Here is a 24,240-nt window from a genome sequence, read left to right as displayed (position 1 = left end):
TACAACCAAGGGCGTCCGCAGGTTTTCGGTTAGGGGGGTCAAGGTGGGTTCACTCTGCCCTTTCAGCCGGAGAGAGCCCGAAACGAAGATGCTTAATATCAAACACGCCATTGTTAGGTGAAACGAGGTGGAGCGCAAAATATAAAAGAATAAGACTCTTCGCGGAAAATTTCACCGAAATTCACAGGCAGCTGGAGAATTTAGTGCAGCACGAATGTTTGTTTGTTTTTCTTATCTTTATCCTGCATTGCGGGAAAGACTTAAGCGCTATGCATCGGTGTACGCCTTCCGACGTACACCTGACCCACGCTGCAGCCGACGGCAATGTCTGTTTCCGATTGTCTACTCTACTTATGACTTAAATTTGGTACAACTCATTACTCGAAATCGATCACTGAGTAGAGGCAATTATCGTAAAGTTTCTTGTTCAGAGAAACAACAGCAAGTGCGGGTGGCTGGAGTCGAACATGCAGGCTCTCGACTGCAAGCCCAATGTGCTAACCACTCGATCACTGCATCGAATGCAAAGAGACGGCAGACCGCACACCAACTGCGGAAGGCTTCTGGAACCGCTACTTTTGTAGGGTTATAGGCAAATTGTTCGTAAACAATTGTTCGTAAAACAATTGTTCGTAAACAGTTGTTCGTAAAACAATTGTTCGTAATTGCATGCACGAAGAAATGCTTTATGAAGAATTGTTTTGCGAAGAATTAATTGATAAAAATTAATTTTACAAACAATTGTTTTACGAACAACTATTTACGAAAAAAACGTCGGACACCTTTTGTAGTAGGCCTAACGCTATGTATCATCGGCAAGTATTCATCAATTTTGGAGCCTGTCACCAAAGCCCTTCAGGCAGTCCAACTGAACATGTTAGGTGTTAAGAAGCACATTGACAAACTCGTATCAATGTTTTGTGATCATCGGCAAAATGCAGAAACATTTTTGCAGAAAACATTTATACAGCGGCATTGAAGTCAGCCGAAGAAATCGGTTTCACTATATCTGTCCCACGGCAATGTGTCCGTCAAGTATTCAGAGCAAATACTGGTGGCCCCAGTGAGGAATACTATCGCCATTTAGGCCTACGTTCCTTACATAGACTCTTTAATCCAGTCTCTGAAAAGCCGCTTCTCAGAGACGAACATGCCGGCATTCATGTTATACCGACTGCATCCAACGCAGATGGAGAAAGTTGGCCGTTCAGACTACAAAGCCTGGTCAAAACCATACACCAATTCTACAACTTTGACAATTTTCAGCAGGACGCCATGTCGTGGTATGACATAACCATAAAAGGAAAATTTCCTCAGTCCGAAGACCCGGAAGAATTGGAATTTGTGAACTTGGTGAAAAATATGGAACTTTTTCCAGCTGTACGTTAAGCAATGATAACATTACTGACCCTCCCTGCCACTACTTGTACGGTAGGAAGATCATTCAGCACAATGAGGCGGGTCAAAACATGGCTCAGATCAACCATGTCTGACGACAGGCTAACCGGGCTGTGTATGATGAGTGTCCACAAAAGCCGATTAAACTCGGACAAAAATTCGTTCATCCAAAAAGTCATCGAAAAATTCGACAAAGACCCACGTCGATTTCACTTTTTGTTCAAGAACTGATTAACTACACTGGTGGCTGATTGTTCTTTTCTGTATGATTCAATGTTACGAACAGCTTCATTGAATTCACGAAATACGAGATGATTTTATCTGAAACTGTGAATTATTTTTCTTCAGATTTATGTGAGCTAAAGCCAGTGCCCGCACTAGTAATGTGGTTCTGAGAGTAGGCTACAGGAGCTCAAGTTGTCGAATTTTGCGATTACGGGTAGCTCGTAGGTAGGCTATCTTCGTAAATTAATAGAGGAGGTGGAGTACTCCCGAAGAAGGGTGATGATCACAATCGGAGAGCTTGACCAGCCAATCATCACTCGTATCACCTTCAAGGCTTCACGCCTCCCCCCCTTTCAGAAAATTGCCTATTTTTGCATGTTCTCGCTTTATCATTTTTCATCCAACAATTTTCCAGGGGGGGGGTCAACTGACCCCATTTTCTCCTATGTGCGGACGCCCTTGCTTACAACTATTAATCGAGTTTAACGTAATCCACCCACAGCTCCTCATACGATTCTAACTTCAATCAGAAATTATATTAGCATCAACTTTGGTTTACTCGTATTCAATAACTTCAACTCTCGATCAACAATAATCTTTGCGTCTATTACCAACTACCACTACTACAATAATAAACTTTCATAAGAATAGTTTACGCAAATTACGCTACTATTTATAGTAGGTTTGATGGTCTAGTAACTTCGAGATAACGTTACATCATAAGAACTCATTGTTCTGTCAAATTTTACTACTGGCAAACATTTTTATGATGTCACAACACCCAACACCTGGCAAGTCAAGCAAAGATTATTCCCGACTTGCACGTCCACAAAATGTTCTGGAAATACGTCACATAATAAAGATTTCGCAGTCAGAGGTCACTACAAGACAGTAACAGATAATAACATATAGCATAAGAATTCCACAATCAAAACAGCACGTTTGGTCAAGATACAAAGCAGCCTGTCGCGAGGTCTTGCACATTGATTGTGACAACTACTGTGATACAAGATTACTAGCCCATTCAACACTTTAAAAACTCTCTCTGAATACTAGTAGGCCAATGTTTTTGTTATCGACCCACTGCAGTTGTATAGAACTTCGTGACGTGTGAGTGCGTATCGAAGTTAGTATTGTACCACAAATAGTTTCTTTTTTTAGGCGTATTCTGTGTGATACCTTATTGAATTTTAATCTCTTATTTATTCATGTGGTGTTTTCACTTTCAATGGTGTTTTTGTCTTGTTAGGACAAATACAAACGGGTTTCAAAATATAAGATACAGCATCAGTCGAGATGTGTCAATGTAAAAAAATGTTATTTTTAATGAAATCACAAATGGTTTCATTTAGTTAAAGCATGCATCGTATAAGCACCATATTAAATTTTACCATATATAAAAAATAATAAACTACTGTAGAAAGTTGTAAGTTTGCACTACAAATGTCATAGTCAGCGTGAACCCTAGGAGGTACAGTTTTCGCCTATTTAACACCAGTTTTGCTTAAATATCAACACTGCTTACTGTCAAAAACTTCCGGAATTCCTGGTTCTTCTTCACCTTCACCTGGAGGAGTTGTGTCTCCAAAATTGTTAGACTCTGTAAAATCAAATTAATAGCTCACTGACGTGCAAGCCAGGGATACAAGCCTGTGGATCTACCACTCCAAGAAATTTTTCTTGCAAATTTTACTGAAGATCAAGTAGGTCAATTACGGTTATTATGAAATTACACAATTGATTGTCATGTTGCTTATTATTAAAGTGTCACGTCCAATAGTGCGCCGTATGAGTAAATTGCCTAATTTGCCATTCACATAAAAAAAAAAGAAAAAAAGCTCTGAAGGCGGCATTGGTGACCATGTGTCAACCAGGTTTTATTTGTCGTAAAAAAGATGCCTAAAAGAGAAAAAAAATCTTTTACAAATAAGCTATAGAGATGTGAGTCGTTTTTTGTGCTCGTTTAAAAAAAAACATGTTTTAAAAAAAAAAAAAGATAGTTTGTATTTGCATCAAGAATCTGTCTAAAATTTAAATGTTGAAGCAAAATGTGTACTTTTGCTCCTTTGAAATAATCAAGACATCGATAAGGCAGCAAAATACAATTTTGTCACTAAAGTTTTGATTAATTTTTTTTTACTTTACAAATGATCCAAAAAGAGCGTATCACACTCAAATTGGCAAATTTAAGTTTATTACGCTTAAATTGAAAGAACTTTAATGGGTCAATTTAGGGTGGTGCTTTTTACTTTTTTTGTCGATAAGTCAACCTGTATCAGTCGAATGGACTGTAGAATCACCAATTAGGTTTTAAAGAACATCATAATACTCATTATATATATTAACCTGAAATAGGCTATGTGAACGATGCAATGTAAGAAATGACAGGAATGAAAAAAATAAATAACTTATAAAATAAATTAAAATAAGCAACAAAGGAGGTTGATTGTTGACACGGTCACCACTGGGACCGAACCGTCCTCATCCTCATCATTGGTAGCACTTGAAGTTGGTTGGTTCATTGGAACCATTTGCTGAGCATGCGACCACACTTCTGACTTACAGAACGTAGCCAAAGCTGCAGCAAACTAATTCACAGTATAAGAAGTTATTCAGCAGCTATAATTCAACACTTTCTTTTGCAGTTCTTTGTTATGCTACATGAAAACATATTTCGCGTGAAAAAATGCATGAAACGATTAGAAATAGTATAAAAAACGAAAAAACAGATAAAAACAAAAAAATGAAAAAAACAAGGACTAAAAAAAACTTTTTAATCATCTCAAAAATTAGCTTTAACGCTTTACCCACTATTCAGACCAATCCCAAAGTAATGCTAGAAGCTTCAGGCAACTCCATTTCAAGATTTAGATTTTTTTATCTTTTTTATACAACATTATTGAATACACGCTTATAATGCAGTGCGTGCTATGCTTTAAGTATAGTGTAAGTGTTGGATGGTCTGTGAAATACTGCAAAACGAGAAGGGATTAACATCGATACAAATATATTTGTACTGACCTTCACACACTGGTAGCTGTGCAGACCAAATTCCATTGGCTTGACAAGTGGCATAGTTGCTTCCTATGAGGTTGAAGCCTGGATTGCATTGGTATTGTGCAGTCTCGCCAGCATACCATGTTGTTTTACCAATATTTTCTACGTAGAATCCGTTGGATGGCGCTTCTCGATAAGAACAAATCGCTGAAGCTAAAGGAAGGATCGGTTTTTGAATTTGTTGAAATGTATATTTAGGTAGCTAAAATTACTTTTTTTACGTTATCTTTACTGGCGAATGGCCAGGCCGAATACAGTATACTGTAGCTTTTCGTCGCTGAGTAAAAGGTAAAACGTGAATAAGTTCTGAGAAAAATAGGTTGTTCTTACGTCGGCACTGAGGTACAAAATTCCATCTGCCTCCAAAGCAACCCACTCTTCCATCGCCGTCAACTATGAAGTTGCCGTTACAAATGTATTGGATGACTTCACCTTCGTTGAATGTTTGTTTATGTAAAGGATTTGACTGTACGTATCCATTTTGAGGGTTGCTGGGCCGTTGACACACTGGATCTCGTTGAATAAGAGCTGCAAATAAATGTGCAATAGTTTTAGCTTTAACAGTGAAGTATGTGATTAGTCAACCCGACATCATGCAATATGCCCTATAATTTAAATTGAGCCGATAAAGATGAAATGGCATTACAGTAAAACAAACAGGCCATCTCGGATCTTGTGATTTATTGGCCTATTATATGAACTGCCAAGATCAGTCGTCACATAAACCTTTGTGCAGGATGAAGATTAAGTTCTTAAGATAAAATGCCAACAGCAATAAAGCTCGTTCCTTCAAGTTTGTAGGTAAAAGATCTCTTAAGCATCTAGTTTGCCACTAATCTTCCAATCAATTCAAGCTACATCTTAAACAGCAAAAAGCAAGACGATTTGTGAAAACGTACGTTCACATTCTGGAAGATCTGTGGACCACCGTCCGTTTGATTGACATCTTGGATTGTCTCCTCTTCTTCTGTAGTTTTGTCTGCAAATGTATCTTGCAACTTCTCCTTCATACCAAACAGTCTTTCCTTCTTGATTTCGATGATACTCAGCATTTGGTGGAGGAGGTCGGTTCGGGCAAGTGGCTCGTTCTGAAAATATATCACTTTGTTTCAGATTATTATGTAATCGTATTATGTAATGTAATCTTAAAATGCTACGCGAACCACTTCGAACTACATCATTTGTAGGTTATTGTACAAACAACTTGTTTCAGACGAACCCTTCTTGCTTTCAATAAAGTTCACAACATAGTGATTAGGATGTCAACTGCTTTGAATGGCTACAGCATATATTTATGTTTATTTAATACAAAAGGATACTTATAGGTTTTATTCAGAAAAGTTGTCCATTAGGAGATTTGTAGATATTCTGCTATATCAAATAAATAAAAATGTCACACTTACGTCTTCTACATGTTGGAACATCACTAGACCATCGACCATTAGTTTGGCATCTTGCTCTTTGACTTCCAATTAAATCATAGTTTGGATTGCATCTGTATCTTGCAACATCTCCTGCGTACCAGACTGTTTTCGATTGTTGGCTTTGGATGTATTCTCCGTTCCCTGGTGGTGATCGATGGAGACAAGTGGTTCTTGGTCGTCTGGTTGTTGTGGTAAAAACTTCGCGTGGTGTAGTTGGCACTGTTGGAATTCCTGAAATTCATGCATTAAACGTGTATGATATTTTTTGCACCTTTTTGACGGGCTTTTTATCTTTGTAGTCATACCCAGCGTACCTACTACATTGGTGTGACTGCAAGGCCGAAACGGTGTACCACTGTGTGTAATTAATAGTTTACATTTTATATAGCCTACTTAGGAATACAATAAAACTTCAATTTGGCAGAGCGTTTAAGAGCGCCGAAAAATCTTTGGTTAGCCCAACATTTCAATCTTGCCTTACTTATGCAAATCGTTTTAGGAAACCTGGTTGTACGCTGAACCTAAACCTATGTTTCAATACCAGGCCATATGTTGCTATCTTAACTCTTAACATATCCAATAGGGTTATCTAAAATTTATTTCATTAAATATTGGGGTTATTAACGTGTGCTTACCATAAATCAAGATAGGCTAACAGTTGCGATGTGCAATTTGCCCTTCCAACATGCCAATGCAATAATTTAAAGCAACGTAAGTTGGTAAAATATTATAAGATTTGAAACCTATAATATCTACTAACAGTGGCTTGGATGACAAGTTCCCTCTGTAGTTAGGCTACAGCAAAAAATAGGAATTTGAAGTCAAAATTCGACCTTAGAGTTGTTAATGCAACCACTCACTTTCACATCGTGGTACGTGTGACCACACGTTGACATTGCATTGCACCAAACTATTTGTTTCTGAAGAAATCCGGTATCCCCCATTACATTGATACTGAACCATCTGACCATTTGAAAACCTTTGTCTGGTGTTGGGGTAAGAATGAACTTCTCCATTAGGTGGATCGTTGGGACGCACGCACCCAGTTGGGTCTCTGGGAGGGACTATAAATATAACAACACAATGATCTTGAACTAAACTCGCACAAAAAAATGGTGTAATTTTTTTTCAATAGTGATTTGTATTACAAAAATTTGATTGAAGCGTACGTTCACATTCTGGAAGATCTCTGGACCACCGTCCGTTTGATTGACATCTTGGATTGTCTCCTCTTCTTCTGTAGTTTTGTCTGCAAATGTATCTTGCAACTTCTCCTTCATACCAAACAGTCTTTCCTTCTTGATTTCGATGATACTCAGCATTTGGTGGAGGAGGTCGGTTTGGGCAAGTGGCTCGTTCTGAGAATATATCACTTTGTTTCAGATTATTATGTAATCGTAATTAGCAACGTCGTCATAATTGGCAGAAACAATGACAATTAAAGGGTAGTAATAAACGCTTTATCACACGTTTCAGAAAATCTCTGTACCACCATCTGATTCATTGACATCTTGGATTGTCTCCTAGCTACAAACGGACCTAATGGATGGAATAGTTCCACGGCAACAACACTTTAACCCTTAGAAGGTTGGGCTCCTGGAGTGTTGCTCAGTTGTGGGGGGGAGGGGGCTGTCGATTTTTCTTATGCTTTAGGAGTGATATCTCTGTTATTTTTTAAGGCTCGGTTTCAAAATTTGGGATTCACATTGTAAAATTATTCACGCTGAGCATATCCAAAAATTAAAACTATGTGAACTTTAGAACTGTTCATATACGTTGAAATGTTAAGGTGACTTATGACTGTAATTGTAGCATGAGTTTACACATAATTTTTTGATAGAGAAATAAAGAACATGCATTGCAATGTTGTGATTAAAATTTTTTACATAATTTTACATACAGCCAATTTCCTTTACGCTGTGAAACAGTTAGGATTAACGAGACATGGGCCAAATTAATTAGTTTCATCCAGCTGGTGGGAAAATTTTGAACAATAGAATATGAAATATTTCAGAGGATGTGCTGAGAAATGACTTATATCTCTCAATTTATAATCTTTATTCGCTCAAAATTTCAGCTCAATAGAGGTGAATAAAAGTTAGGAAAAGTCAAGAAATCTCGTAGTCGCAGCCTCAGTGGTTTTAGAGATACAACTGTTGATACAAAAAGTTGAATTGACAGCCCCACCTCCCAACCTTCAAAGGGTTAACAGACGGAAACTTCACTCTGTCAATCTCGGTAACAGACCCTGCGGCACATATTATGTTTTCCGCAATAAATTTGAGCAACATGATTGCTTTTATGTGCGCCAATAAAGTTAGGAAAATAATGCTATATCACAAAGTAAATTCTCATTCATTTACTTAACAATTAAATTATATTATTTTAGTGTTTTAACCCTTTCAACCCTGACAGGAAATCTAATTCCCACTACAGATTTCTCCGTGAGGACTTTTAGCAGGTAAGCTTAGCCTTTATTCCGCCAGGTAGTGGTCCACATCACCCATCATCCTACACATGGCAGCATTCAATTCTAAATAATTCTGTATTTATACTTTTCCACATATTAGCAGCAAAAATAAGGCTTCTGCCAATTTTTGAAAAAAAATTCGTGACTTTGTTCTAAAAATCATTGCTAAGAAAAAAATAATTCTAACAGAATTTTTTCTTACAAAAAGAAAAAAAATGTATAGCCTAGGTTTGCCTTTCAATACATTCCTGATACTTAATATTGTATAATTCACAATACTGTGTCCTCCAAACAATACCGGTAGGTTGGTTTGGGATCTTTATCTTCGGACTGACAAAGCCTTGATAGGTTATTCCTGGTAATTTCGAATGCTTGTAGAGGCTCTTGACGCAGGACCGGTTACCGACATTGACTGAGTAAAGTCAGCGATTGTCGAAGTCTTGTTGCCGGGAAATATTCCATCCATTAGGTGCCTCTGAATGGAGAGCAGTCCTTATAATGCAATATTCAAGCGCACACTCCGAGAGTCGAACCAGCACAGGTTTGTCTTGAGGCTTATTCGTCCACGAAGTCACGCGCTAACCAATTAGTGCAGTCGTGGGAGGTTTTTTGTGGGAACATTTTTTTATCAAGCTGATACTTTTCTCAGACCTTTCCCATACTATGCAGATGGCTCAGAAAAAATCCCCATCAATCGGATGATGGGAAACCCCCTTTTGGGCCCATTTTTCAAATGACGTCACAATCCTTTTATGAAAATTGCAAGTTTTTCAAAATAGGACAAAATACATCATTTTTTAGCTTTTTTCAAGGGGACTAACTTTTTCTATTAACCAGAACCCTGAAAATGTACAGAAAAAGAGTTATTACCGATTAAGCGAAAGGATAAATCCATGAATTCCTGGCAAATTTGAAATTATTTGTCACTGTTGGACTTATTCTTCTACATTCGTTAACAAGAATTAAACAAAGTAAGCGAAACAAACATTGAAGCTATCATCATCATCAAAAACGTCAAAAATGTTGCTTTCCTCCTGGTCTTGTCCCGTTTCATCTTTATTGTAAGAGCACTCCTCTTCGGTACCAACATCGACGTTATGCAAAAGTGAAAAAAAACCTTCATTTTTAAGTTTTTCGTCTAGTCTCTGGAATATGTCGTTCATACTAATTACACAGGCCAACAAAAAAATGTTGGCACAAAAGGTGAGAGTCATTTTAGAGTATTTCAGGGCCCCTGATTCCGAAAATGCACTTAGTTTTTTCGAATTGGCTCTAGTTTTCGAGATATTCGACAATAAAAATATTTTTGAAATCGTTACTCAAAAGCTTTTAACTGGCACATTACTTATTTTGAACCCTGCTTTCCATTGTGATGTCATAATTGCACTTGACTAGTTCAATTGATTGATATTGTGTGAAACGTCAAAACACAAGCAAGGGTCGAAATGAATTGTGATTAATATAAGGGAGACATGAATATTCAATGAAAACAGTTGTGAATCAGTACCTAACAAGAAAAATAGCCCGAAAGTCATGTGTTTATGAATGCAGCTTTATATTGAAAAGGTAGGCCTATTGAAATGGATACTTGTACAAATGAAATTTTATTCTAAGCCTTTGCTAAGGCCAAGTCTTTGCTGCAAGAAGTTTTTTTTTTATCTATAGGCTAATAAATGGCATGGGCTAATAAAATATGCCTTTGACGAGTAGGATGCTGTCTTCTATACGGCTGCATTGACACTGTCTGCTTTGTGAAGCGCTGAGGAGCAACGCATTCTGCGATGGATACAGCGCTATGTAAAAACAAACATTATTATTATTATTTTGACATATGAAACTGGTTGAGCAAGATAAGTCCTGGGTTCCTCCTAAAGTATGCAAACATTGCACTCAAACCCGTTTCTGGGCTCAGGGCTAAGAAGAAGTTCAGAGTGCCATGGCGTAAAGAGAGCCGTGGAATCACCTTATTGATAGGCTACTTATGTACGGTGAACATGTTCGAATGAAGTCGTCACAAAGGAAGTTGTAACATCATGTTTACATGGAGTGTGCAAGACGGCCATTGCATGGACGTTGCCATTTATGGTTTTTCTTTGTCCTCTCTTGTTTCAAGTGGGGATTTGCTTGAAACAATAGTAAAACGGGAATGACCCAGAGTAACTTCAATACCTTCAGCAATGTTTTGGAGCAAGGTCAAGGGTTTTTCTCAAAACCATTTCTACCACCTATTGTAGTTAGAGATTTAGTTATCAAATGTGGTAGTTGGAATCTTGGCTCCTCATCTCGATCAACGTGGCATTCTTGACTCCGAGGCCAAGATTACGTTCTTCCGTAACAAGGATAAAATTCTAAGCAGCTACTTTACTGAAAGACATAACTTTGTATTCTGTAATTACATAAATGGCCTTCATACCTTGATGGGGTGTTGCTCAGTAGGCTTACCATAATAAAGAGTTGCGTTTGTTCATTGATAGCTTTGTTTTGCTTATTTGTCTAGTTTGTTAAGCAAAACAATGTATGCATTTTGTTTATACTTAGTAGCTTAGTTAGTAAATCTGATACTGTTGAAGTCAACAAATATATTAATGCAAAACACAAGTTATATATTCTACAGCATGTATCCTCAGGCTTGCTTCACGTCGTATTTTGATTGTTACTGGGCCAGTAAACGTTAAATAGCTGTTTGTTTGGGTTGTAATCAACGTGATTGGTTCCAAATAGCCTTTGTACAACTCAGAAATGTGCCTGGGATTATTTTCAGTTTTGTCTATGTAATAAAATACACGACGTTAAATCCAGGGGGCTCAAAATTGCAAAAAAAATGTTTTTGCTGTATCTCAAAAACTAGAGCCAATTCGAAAAAAACAAGTGCATTTTCGGAATCAGGGGCCTCGAAATACCCTAAAATGACTCTAACATGTTGTGCCTTTTAAAAATTTTTTTTTTTGTTGGCCTGTGTTATACTTAGATACGAAAAAGATGTGAAACTATCTTTGTATTTGAAGCATACTTAGGCTACTATGAATCCAGATATTGCTGATAATTGCAGAATTCTCTTTTCATCAATGGTTGTAGGCCTACGATCAACTCCTAACCGAGCAGCACACAGTAAAGAGGACAGCAAAAAGCTTCACTGGAATTTGGAAAGATCTTGCGATCGAGCAAGCTCTTATGCGCTCAATTAAGTCGCGTGGAGGATTGACGGAAGGAAAAGTATGCAGAAAGTGTTCGACATCTTTGGGTTTTTAGTGTGAGTCACTCGGCAAGTATTCATAAAGCAATGACGCAACCAAACAAGGCTCAGTTTCTATGAAGTAGGCTAACCAGCATGAAGAGTTGGGTGCTTCAAGAAAAAAGAGGGATTACGAAGATTGTAAAAGTTTCTGGCCTGGTTAACAACGAAAAACCCATTCTTGGTACCAGATATAAACCTATCTTTTCTTTCAAACGGTCTAGTGTCCATCGCTGGAAAAGATGACGTCAATTGTGAACAAGCGGAGCAAATTGGTCAAAATATCCAAAAAGGTTTAGATGGGGTAGCAATTACTATCGCATCAATCAAACCATTAGAATCCATAATGGAAGTAAACAAAACAAAAAGTAGTGCATGTGGTATTGGTTCGAAAACCATGTTCAATAGGATGTTTGCTGTTGCTGAAAGCGAAGAAACCCTTGAGCAATTTTTCGAATTCGAGTTGACTTCAGAGCCAATGTCGATGTTCAAGGAAGGCATGATGAGAAAGCCTGACAAACCCTCTCTTCGAAAAATTCTTTTGCCTGGTTCATCGTCGCATGCCTTAGAGGAAATCAACAAGCAACTTCTATTATCGACGGTGGTGCATTAGGCCTACTACATAAAGTTCGCTGGAAAAAAGGAATAAAGTTTTCGGAAGTTTGAAATTTGTATGTGAAATGTTTGTTTGTTTGTTTGTTTATCTTTATCCTGCATTGCGGGAAAGCGGACTTGAGCGCTATGCATCGGTGTACGCCTTCTGACATACACTTGACCCACGCTGCAGCCGACGGCAATGTCTGTTTCCGGTTGTCTACTCTACTTATGACTTAAATTTGATACTACCCATTACTCGAAATCGATCACTAGGTAGAAGCAATTATCGTAAAGTTTCTTGCTCAGAGAAACAACAGCAAGTGCAGGTGGCTGGAGTCGAACATGCAGGCTCTCGACTGCGAGCCCAACGCGCTAACCACTCGGCCACGGCTGCCGAAATATATCCAAAACCATTATACCCATGCTGTTGTTGTGTTTGATGTCTATTATGACGAAAGTACTACTAAAAGTGACGAGCACTTGCGCCGAAATTCCGTTCCACAGAGCACGTTTGTGAAAATTGATCCGAGCAATTCACTTCCTTTTACTCAAGATCGCTACCTCAGCTGCATCGAAACCAAGGCTGAATACATCAAGTTTGTTTCTACCCTTCTGAGACAATCCGAAGTTGAAGTTCACAACTGCTCTAATGATTTTACAATAACATCTACATTGAAAATAACTGATCTACACAATGAACATTGAAAAACGAAATGCACAAGAATGAAACTGCAAAGCAGAGGAGAAAGGCACATCGCATGGCGGTTAATTACGCGAGGCAAAATGCTCTGATGATGCTGACGGTTCCATTGTAGCGAAATCCCTTGATTATGCTTCTCTTCGAAAAAGTCCAGTAAATGTCATTGCTGATGATACTGATGTAGTTACTATGTTACTGCATCATTGGAAGACTGACACTCATGATGATATTTACTTCGACCAAGGAGCGCTTCAACAAAGCCTGGAGAATCAAAGAAGCTAACCCAAGTATTAAAGAAGATTTTCGTTTCCTCCATGCATGGTCAGGATGCGACACAACGTCATCGATATTTGGAAATGGGAAAAGAAGTTTGCGAAAATCAGAAACGCTGAAAGAGAATTCTGCAATTATCAGCAATGTCTGGAGTTCCCAAAACGAGGTCGAAGAAGCCTCTATAACTGCATTCAAGATCTGGTATTGTGGCAATGAAGATTCAACGCTTACTAAACTCAGGTAGGCCTATGTATTTTTACATAGAGATTATATAATAATGTTTACACTTTTAAGATATTGTCCAATTCAAGATACCCTGTATGTAATATTTATCTTTGTTTACTTTTAGACATGACAATTACATGTAGGCTATATGGCATGCGAAGGGATAATTGCACCGGAAAAGCTACCACCGAGCCAAAGAGCAGCCTAGTTCCATGGGTTACGTCTTTAGAATTTAAATTCAATGTTTGTGAATGGGGATGGAGAAACAATGGCAACAACGAACTTGTCCCAATAATGACGGATATGCCTATAGCACCAGAAGCATTGACCAAAGTAATTAGATGCAGATGTAAGAAATCAAGGAAAAATCCATGTGGAACGAAAACTTGGACCTGTCGCAATTATGGAATGGCATGTGTTTCTTCGTGTGGTGAATATCATGGTGTTGAATGTAATAGTATAGTAGCCTAAGTAGGCTATGCTTGAAATACAAAGATAGTGTCACATCTTTTTCGTATCTAAGTAATAATTTGTATGAACGACATATTCCAGAGACTAGACGAAAAACTTAATAATGAAGACTTTTTTTCACTTTTGCGTAACGTCGATGTTGGTACCGAAGAAAAGGAATTCTCGTACAATGAAGATATGAAACGGGACAAGACAAGGAGGAAAGCAACATCTTTGTCGTTTTTAATGATAGCTTCAATTTACATTTCGCATACTTTGTTTAATTTTTGTTATAGATTATAGAAGAATAAGTTCAACAGTTACGAATAATTTCAAATTTGCCTGAATATCATGGATTTATCCTTTTGCTTAATCGGTAATAACTCTTTTTCTGTACATTTTCAGGGTTCTTGTTAATAGAAAAAGTTATTCCCCTTGAAAAAAGCTAAAAAGTGATGTATAATATGTCCTATTTTGAAAAACTTGAAATTTTCATAAAGGGTTTGTGACGTCATTTGGAAAATGGGTCCAAAAGGGGGTTTTCCATCATCCGATTGATGGGGATTTTTTTCTGAGCCATCTGCATAATATGGGGAAGGTCTGAGAAAAGTATCAGCTTGATAAAAAAAATTTCCCACAAACACCACTTTTTAAGCTCCCACGACTGCACTAAATTGAGGTATCGGAGCGGACGATACTGCATCGGATAATGTAAAACTAATGTGAAACCTACCAAAGGCCTGACAGCAATTGAGATTTTCACATCCAGATATTAAACAACAAACATATTTTGTTTTTTTACAAACTGAACTTTATGTTGGTAAAGATCGTTTTTTTTAAGTAAAGTTTTCAAAACAACCATTTTCATAACTCAGGGTTGAAAGGTAGAAGAATAAGGTGAAGTAGGCTGAGCTTTATACCTTTACTACTATTGGGAAAGGTGGGCACACATCAGACTGATTTTGAAATTTCACTGAAAGACTACACAACATTATATAAGCATCAGTCAACAAATCTATTGTTGAAATCCTTCTCTGGTAGTGAAAAAAGCAATAACTGGCATCTTGGACAAAATTGATTTTTGGTTCTAAAAATAAGCAAAAGCATCCAAAATACGATGATAGCTGTCAAAATATTTGCTATTTCAGATCTGTTTTTTCCATTTAATCTTACAGCCATTGCTTGGTTGAAACTCTGGTGTCTCCACCAGATTTTACTTTAGAGGCGCTACTAGTTACGTTATGTTTGTTGTGCTATTAGAGACAATGGCAGCCAAATCATACTTATAACATTATTGCATTATATAAATCCGAGTATTAGAGCTGAGCATTAGTGCTCTGTTTCAAAAAAAATGTCACACTTACGTCTTCTACATGTTGGAACATCACTAGACCATCGACCGTTAGTTTGGCATCTTGCTCTTTGACTTCCAATTAAATCATAGTTTGAATTGCATCTGTATCTTGCAACATCTCCTGCGTACCAAACTGTTTTCGATTGTTGGCTTTGGATGTATTCTCCGTTCTCTGGTGGTGATCGATGGAGACAAGTGGTTCTTGGTCGTCTGGTTGTTGTGGTAACAACTTCGCGTGGTGTAGTTGGTACTGTTGGGATTCCTGAAATTAAACATTGCATTAAATGCATTTAACGTGTATGATGTTTTTTGCACCTTTTTGACGGGCTTTTTATCTTTGTAGTCATACCCAGCGTATATCTACTACATTGATGTGGCTGTAAGGCCAAAACGGTGTACCACTGTGTGCAAATAATTGTTTACATTTTGTATACTTAGGAATACAATAAAACTTCAATTTGGCAGAGCGTTTAAGAGCGCCGAAAAATCTTTGGTTAGCCCAACATTTCAATCTTGCCTTACCTTTGCAAATCGTTTTAGGAAACCTGGATGTACGCTGAACCTAAACCTATGTTTCAATACCAGGTCATATGTTGTTATCTTAAATCTTAACATATCCAATAGGGTTATCTAAAATTTATTTCATTAAATATTGGGGTTATTAACGTGTGCTTACCATAAATCAAGATAGGCTAACAGTTGCGATGTGCAATTTGCCCTTCCAACATGCCAATGCAATAATTTAAAGCAACGTAAGTTGGTAAAATATTATAAGATTTGAAACCTATAATATCTACTAACAGTGGCTTGGATGACAAGTTCCCTCTGTAGTTAGGCTACAGCAAAAAATAGGAATTTGAAGTCAAAATTCGACCTTAGAGTTGTTAATGCAACCACTCACTTTCACATCGTGGTACGTGTGACCACACGTTGACATTGCATTGCACCAAACTATTTGTTTCTGAAGAAATCCGGTATCCCCCATTACATTGATACTGAACCATCTGACCATTTGAAAACCTTTGTCTGGTGTTGGGGTAAGAATGAACTTCTCCATTAGGTGGATCGTTGGGACGCACGCACCCAGTTGGGTCTCTGGGAGGGACTATAAATATAACAACACAACGATCTTGAACTAAACTCGCACAAAAAAATAGTGTAGTCTTTTATCAATAGTGATTTGTATTACAAAAATTTGATTGAAGCGTACGTTCACATTCTGGAAGATCTCTGGACCACCGTCCGTTTGATTGACATCTTGGATTGTCTCCTCTTCTTCTGTAGTTTTGTCTGCAAATGTATCTTGCAACTTCTCCTTCATACCAAACAGTCTTTCCTTCTAGATTTCGATGATACTCAGCATTTGGTGGAGGAGGTCGGTTTGGGCAAGTGGCTCGTTCTGAAAATATATCACTTTGTTTCAGATTATTATGTAATCGTAATTAGCAACGTCGTCATAATTGGCAGAAACAATGACAATTAAAGGGTCGTAATAAACGCTTAATCACACATTTTAGCAAATCTTAAGAAAACTTAAAAAAACGAAAACATTAAGAAACCGGGCAACGCTATCAAGCTTAAAGTGCAACTTCACGATGACCATTACCGCACTTTATCTGAAAGAGCATGTTTCAATCTATAAATAACAACCTCGCCGTTTCATTTTAATGCTATGTTTATCTCAATAAAAATTATGAAAACCATGGTTTTCCACGCGCTTGTATTTTTGGCCACGCAGCAGCAATGGCGGATTGAATTGCACAACACACCGGATCATGATGTCAGTTCGAGTATCGCTTTGATCGCTTTTGCAAGTCCTTTCGTTATTTTTACGTTATTTGATGCCAAGCCTATCTCGGTTAGTTTGATCTCCACTCAGTTCACTTTGAACTGACGTCATATCACCAGATGGCGTTGACGAGTTTGCCACTTCCAGGTAGCGTGAGAGAGAAGCACTAGAGAGCGTGGAAAAAAGGTCGGTTTCTTGGCTGTGGGCCTCAATTGTAAGGAAGTGAGTTTTTTAACCGCTACCGGATGGTTTGGCAATGGATTCTAGCCAATGTTAATTCGATTGTGCAGTTGCACTTTAATATATTTAAGTTTATTACATTTACAGAAACACAAAAAATACTACGCAACAATTAAATATCGAACGTTTTCGACATCACAAGATGTCTTCTTCAGGAATAACGTATATACAATTTAACTACATCTGAACAAAATACAATGGTTTATAAAATCTATAAACAGGAAAAAACAATAACTGCACAGTACTTCTGACCAGCTCAAACTCAACGATATTGGCTCTACGAGAATCAAAAGTAACTGCATCAAAAGGTGTTGACCAGATCACATGATGTGGTGGAAAGGCAAGTTGCGAAGAAAATCATTTTAAAATACAGAGAGCAAGAAAGATGAGCCGCAAGCATACAATTGTCTGTTCGAAGGTGGATTGTTACGTTTTATGTACAAGGCTTCAAAGATTTTGGTTTGATACTCAGACCTGCCTCTGGACATGATCTCAAATTGTTTTATAGAAACGTTGTTTTCGCATTCTGTACATGAGAAAATGTGATCTTTAATTGCACTTTTCTGTATAGAATTCAAATTCAGGTGTTCCCCAGCTCTAGTCGATAAATTTACTAGTTTCATTGTGGAACAACAATAGTCCGTCGATCAAACCAAACGGGCACGAGATAAAAGACATAGAATTAATCCAGATTTCCACCTATTTGGGCAAAAAGCGTTGTAATTTAACAGTAGGCCAGTGTTGGTGGGTTTTCACCAGATCTGTGAGTCAAACGAATCATGATTTATTTTTACTTTAACATCTAAAAAGGCAATAGTGTTATCAGATTTTTTCAACCGTAAATTTGATGGTTTGACGTTGAGCATTTAAAAGGTTTAAAAATTGGGAGTCAACATAACGTACATACATTTTAGGGTAAAAACCACGAAACACTTCAAACATTTTCGTTTCTAAGTGCGCTAAAAAGAAGTTGGCCAAAGTCCAGAGGCAGGTCTGAGTACTTGTCTTTTCACCACATCAAGTGATCTGTTCAACACTTTTTTATACAGTTACCTTTGATTCTCGTAGAGTCTATATCGTTGAGTTTGAGCTGGTCAGAAGTATACAGGTATTGTGTAGTTTTTGTTTTTTCCTGTTTATAGATTTAATAAACCATTGTATTTATTCAGATGTAATTAAATTGTATATATGTTATTCCTGAAAAGGACATCTTGTGATGTCGAAAACGTTTGATATTTAATTGCTGTTACGTAGTTTCTTTGTGTTTCTGTAAATGTAATAAACTTGAATAATTATGTTAAACTTGATAACGTTGCTCGGCTTTGTATGCCTATGATTCAACAAGACAAACTCTCTTCCAAAGCTTTATCAATTTAATCTTATAAAGAGAAGAAAAAAAATGTATAAGTTTGCCTTCCAATGCATTCCTGATACTTAATATTGTATAATTTACAATACTGTGTCCTCAGTATAATACCGGTAGGTTGGTTTTGAATCTTTATCCACGAACTGACAAAGCCTTGATAGGTTATTCCTGGTAGTTTCGCATACTTGCAGAGGCTTTTGACCCAGGGCCGCGAGATTGACAGAGTGAATTTCCGATTTTTGAAATGTTATTGCCTGGGAACAATTATTCCATCCATTAGGTGCCTCTGAATGGAGAGCAGTCCTTATGCGTTCAAGCGCCTGCGTTGTTCAAGCGCACGCCCTGAGAGTTGAACCAGCGCCACTTGATCTTGAAGCTTTTTCATCCACGAAGTCAGCGCTAACCCAATGGTTCCCAAAGTGGGCGCCAGTGCCTCCTGGGGGCGATTGCGACCGTCAAGGGGTTGCTGGTTATAAAGTGGGCGATTGGGGGTGCTGAGAGTAAATCGGGGCAGTTACAAGAAGAGGTTTGCAAAGCCTTTTTTGTCATGCTTTTCTTCAAAGAAATACAAAAAAGACGGTGACTATAAGAGCTTTGTGGCAGATATTGTGGCAAAGTCGCTTCGCAGTGCCTTACAAGTTTGTTGAGGTCGTAACGCATAACTTACTTTGAAGCACTGCGATTACGCAAATCCGATCTTACAATCCGAGAGTATTTTGATCCAGCGAGTTTTGAATTTACCTACTGTTTCAGGAATGCAAATTGCATTCTTCTAACTTTGTGACGTCATCATTAGGTTTTATTTAATTCACTTGAAAAGTGAGGTTGGAAAACAGCAATTGCAGCCAGAGCAACATTGCCTACCCCCCTACACAGTGATGTTATGATCAGAAGTGTTTGATTCAAATGAATTAGTGCAGTCAGAAGAAGAAAGCTTGGATGTGGAAGAACATCCTCAACCTTATCACCAACCTCATCCGTTTCATTAGAATTGGATTTAAAGTTGTGATGAATGAAAAATAACTTTGGTTTTACTTTTTTTGTCGAAGTGGGCTTTTGATACTCTGTTGGTGGTCTAAGGCAGGGGTCCGCAAATACTTTTTGGTGCGACCCAAAAAGCAATCGTTCGACATCTTCGCCACCCAAACGTTTCGGAAATATATAATTTTGCGCAAAACACTTTGCAAATTAATATCAATTCCAATACGGTCGTCCCCGCTTATTAAGGCCACATCGGAACCGGACGATTTTGGCTTATCAAGCGAGGGACAATTTTCTACCACTTCTATACCTTCAGTAATTCCGAAATGGACCAAATTGGGCTTAATAAGCGGGTGGACCTATTAACCGTGTGCGTCGTCGTCGTGCAAGCCTCTGGGGCCGAGGGTCTACTTTATCCTTTTACTACCCCAGACTCAAGATGTTCCCGGACTACACTGGAAGGCTACTATAGAGAGCAGCCAGTCTTTAGTTTCATCATCTATGACACGCAGACCTTCCACTCCGTTAGGTGGCTTGAAGATGGTACACTGGTACAGTCATTGATGATGTGGTCTGCGATCTGTTCCTCGGCACCACATTCACAGGAGGAGGAAGAGGCCAATTCCCCAATGGCGCATGGTTGAGCGGAAAATCCCAACACCCGTACGAAGACGGTACATGACTTCCCTTCAGAATTCCATTTATAGTCCGCCCAAGTAGCCGCAGAGATGAAGTTCATCTGCTTCGTTGATAAGAAGTTGAGCGGCTGGCACGAATGGGTGTCTTGATTTCAGTCGACGAGGGAGCAGAGATCTTGTGGTGGAGAAGATGGTTAGGCTCTAGTGCCCGTCGGCCAAGAAACAAAGTGGCTTCTTCGCGACGAAGCTCAGCAGGTTGGATGCCAGCGAGAATGGCAAAATTGTCCAATGGTGTGGGACGCAGGCATCCGGTAATTTTGCGCAGGGCGCTGTTTATGGCAGTGTCGATGTTATGGCAGTGAGCACTGTGGCACCAAACAGGTGCACAGTACTCTGCTGAAGAGTAGACAAGGGTTAAGGCTGCTATACGCAAAGTGTCAGCCCTCGCCCCCCAGCTGGAGCCTGCCAGGCGCTTGAATAGCTCAGCGCGGGATGTCAGTTTCTTGCACAGTGACACCAAATGGTGGCGGTATGTGAGCGATCTGTCTAGTCATCTAGTGTCACCCCAAGATACTTTGGTGCGGGGCAGAATGACAGAGGTTTTTCATTGTTCTGAACATGTAGCTCACGATCAGCTTCCCGATTGTGTAGGTGGAAAGCTGCCGCCAAAGTTTTGGCTTCGCTGAGTTTCAGTCGCCAGTTCTGGAGATAAGCTGAGAGAGTTTTCATGCCCTGGCTCAAGGTGTCTTCCAGGCTATATAGCCGTGGGCTTAACTACTGTAAGTTACTAGCCTACAATCAAAAGTATAATTTTTTTGTCGCCTACCAAATTGTACGAAACTCAGCACATCAAAAACTATATGATTGTATTTATTTTTGCCATACAAGTTATATTTATGGTAAGTTTAAACCGTTTTGCGACCCACTTTGGATGGTCTCGCGACCCAAATTTGGGTCGCGACCCACTATTTGCGGACCCCTGGTCTAGGGGGGCGCTATTAAACAAAATTTTGGGAAACACTGCGCTAACCAATTGAGGTGTCGTAACGGACGATACTGTATCCTGTATCGGATAATGTAAAACTAATGTGAAACCTACCAAAGGCCTGACAGCAATTGAGATTTCCACATCCAGATATTAAACAACAAACATATTTTGTTTTTTACAAACTGAACTTTATGTTGGTAAAGATCGTTTTTTTGCAAAGTAAAGTTTTCAAAACAACCATTTTCATAACTCAGGGTTGAAAGGTAGAAGAATAAGGTGAAGTAGGCTGAGCTTTATACCTTTACTACTATTGGGAAAGGTGGGCACTCATCAGACTGATTTTGAAATTTCACTGAAAGACTACACAACATTATATAAGCATCAGTCAACAAATCTATTGTTGAAATCCTTCTCTGGTAGTGAAAAAAGCAATAACTGGCATCTTGGACAAAATATATTTTTGGTTCTGAAAATAGGCAAAAGCATCCAAAGTAAGATGATATCTGTCAAAATATTTGCTATTTCAGATCTGTTTTTTCCATTTAATCTTACAGCCATTGCTTGGTTGAAACTCTGGTGTCTCCACCAGATTTTACTTTAGAGGCGCTACTAGTTACGTTATGTTTGTTGTGCTATTAGAGACAATGGCAGCCAAATCATACTTATAACATTATTGCATTATATAAATCCGAGTATTAGAGCTGAGCATTAGTGCTCTGTTTCAAAAAAAATGTCACACTTACGTCTTCTACATGTTGGAACATCACTAGACCATCGACCGTTAGTTTGGCATCTTGCTCTTTGACTTCCAATTAAATCATAGTTTGAATTGCATCTGTATCTTGCAACATCTCCTGCGTACCAAACTGTTTTCGATTGTTGGCTTTGGATGTATTCTCCGTTCTCTGGTGGTGATCGATGGAGACAAGTGGTTCTTGGTCGTCTGGTTGTTGTGGTAACAACTTCGCGTGGTGTAGTTGGTACACTGGGTGATTCTAAAATTTGGTAACGTTTACATGCTTGTATAGGTGTGTTTATCCACTTTAAATCAATGAAATACACTCCCCTTCTATAACAACTATTTTTGAGCGATGGAAAATTTGGGCTATGAGATTTCGATACAAAATCTATTCAAATTGAAAACTGCACTTTCATAAACAAACTTTTTACAATATATTGCTATTCTAAACGTTGTTTATCAATATGATAGATGTTGTTGAATAACCCAATTTTTTTTATCACTGAGAAAACTAGGCACTGGGTATGAGTGTATAAGCAAATTTATCGACCTTGGGCCAGTGCAACCACTCACTTTCACATCGTGGTACGTGTGACCACACGTTGACATTGCATTGCACCAAACTATTTGTTTCTGAAGAAATCCGGTATCCCCCATTACATTGATACTGAACCATCTGACCATTTGAAAACCTTTGTCTGGTGTTGGGGTAAGAATGAACTTTTCCATTAGGTGGATCGTTGGGACGCACGCACCCAGTTGGGTCTCTTGTAGGTGCTGCAAATTTAACAATGATAAAGGTAATGCAACTGCTTGTGTAAAGTTTCTAGTTGTTGCATAAAAAATGCTTGTTAACGTATTTCTTAACTATCCTTTCAAGTTTCTCTTTCCGAAACGTGCTTTTGCTATCCAATTATTCGTTGGTAACTTTTTATTCGTTGTTTATAACTAATAGGTTGGCAATGACATACCAGAAAAACACGACTAATTTCAACGCAAATCTACAATTAAATTGCATTGTACAGTTAATGGTTTGTAATGAAACATAGTCTACCTTTTAGTAGTGTTATATGGATGTAACAAATTGTTCAGCTAATGCGGTGTAAGAATAGTTGTGATGCCCTTTACAAAGTGCGCCATCGTATAGGCAACTTAATATTTAGTCTAACCACGCTAATACTGTTCACCTTGGCAAACGGGCGTGGGGGTCCATCCGCTTCTGGTACAACTCGCATATGCCCGTCCTCTTAATAGGTAGCCACGATTACATTGATACCACACGATACTTCCTAACGCAAAAATTGTTGTTTCCGATGGAAAAAATACTACTTTTCCATTCGCCACTTGCGGTGGCACAGAACATCGGACATCTTGAGAATATGCTGGAAAAACAATACAAAAACTAACATACTGCGATAACTAACGAATGAGAAAAGTGCTTATTTCAAACACCGTTGGTTCGTACATTGCTCATTCAACACCTTCTAATCTTTCATTGGCATGTTCATGCTCTTCAATGTGGAGGCTTGAATGACTTGTAGCTTATCCTGCAAGACAGAACTTGCCCGGGATTTTTTTTTATTGCGAAATACCTTTGTGAGGCACGACACGAAATGAACCAAACACTACTTGCGTCCAACAAAAACTATACCAAAAACAAACTAGATAAACATATCGCCACGGTGTTTAAACAAACAATCCTGTTAAATAATCCACATTTTCAGATAATGTGCTTCTCCAAAGTTGATTGAAGTGATGGAAGTTTAAATTAATAATGGCGTATCTGTATTATGCGCGCTTATAAAAAAAAAAACGTGCAAATTACTGTTATTTTTATGAGGTTTTTGGTATAATTATCCGACAGCATATAAAACCCAATCCATTCAACTCTGAGTTAAAAACTCCAGCCTACTCACTAAGCCATCATATTTTAGACATTATTTTATCTAAAACATGCAGACCTATTGATTTAATTCAAGAAATACATTTGTTGAAGCTAGAATTGGCATGTAATCTTGTAACCCACTCTAAATTAGTGACGATTTATATTTGTTATCGTAGTACTTTGATCAATGTATTTATTATTTATGTCAT

The 24,240-nt window shown here is 38.2% G+C and overlaps 1 protein-coding gene across 1 annotated transcript; it reads right to left on the bottom strand.

Moving 5' to 3' along the window:
• Window positions 1-5,541: 5,541 nt before the first annotated feature.
• Window positions 5,542-23,381, bottom strand: LOC145788488 (complement factor H-like). The gene is made up of 10 exons (XM_082600252.1): window positions 23,327-23,381; window positions 22,720-22,923; window positions 22,151-22,402; window positions 16,616-16,804; window positions 16,307-16,510; window positions 15,416-15,667; window positions 7,274-7,462; window positions 6,965-7,168; window positions 6,084-6,335; window positions 5,542-5,768 (listed from the first exon to the last, which is right to left on the bottom strand). The coding sequence occupies exons 1-10, from the start codon at window positions 23,379-23,381 to the stop codon at window positions 5,542-5,544; spliced, it is 2,028 nt and encodes a 675-aa protein (XP_082456378.1).
• Between the last annotated feature and the right edge of the window lie 859 nt (window positions 23,382-24,240).

This window comes from Aplidium turbinatum, chromosome 2 (genome assembly GCF_918807975.1).
Source record: "Aplidium turbinatum chromosome 2, kaAplTurb1.1, whole genome shotgun sequence".
Classification (NCBI taxonomy): domain Eukaryota; kingdom Metazoa; phylum Chordata; class Ascidiacea; order Aplousobranchia; family Polyclinidae; genus Aplidium; species Aplidium turbinatum.
This window is presented reverse-complemented; position numbering and strand designations above follow the sequence as displayed.

What these genes read in the sequence shown, in the direction of transcription:
- LOC145788488 (XM_082600252.1), bottom strand. Translation starts at nt 23,381, where the DNA reads ATGCGAGTTGTACCAGAAGCGGATGGACCCCCACGCCCGTTTGCCAAG. An exon ending in AGATCTTCCAGAATGTGAAC is followed by an intron (nt 16,511 to 16,615) that starts GTACGCTTCAAT and finishes TTATATTTATAG; the next exon opens with TCCCTCCCAGAGACCCAACT. An exon ending in ACACGTACCACGATGTGAAA is followed by an intron (nt 15,668 to 16,306) that starts GTGAGTGGTTGC and finishes GTTTAATTTCAG; the next exon opens with GAATCCCAACAGTACCAACT.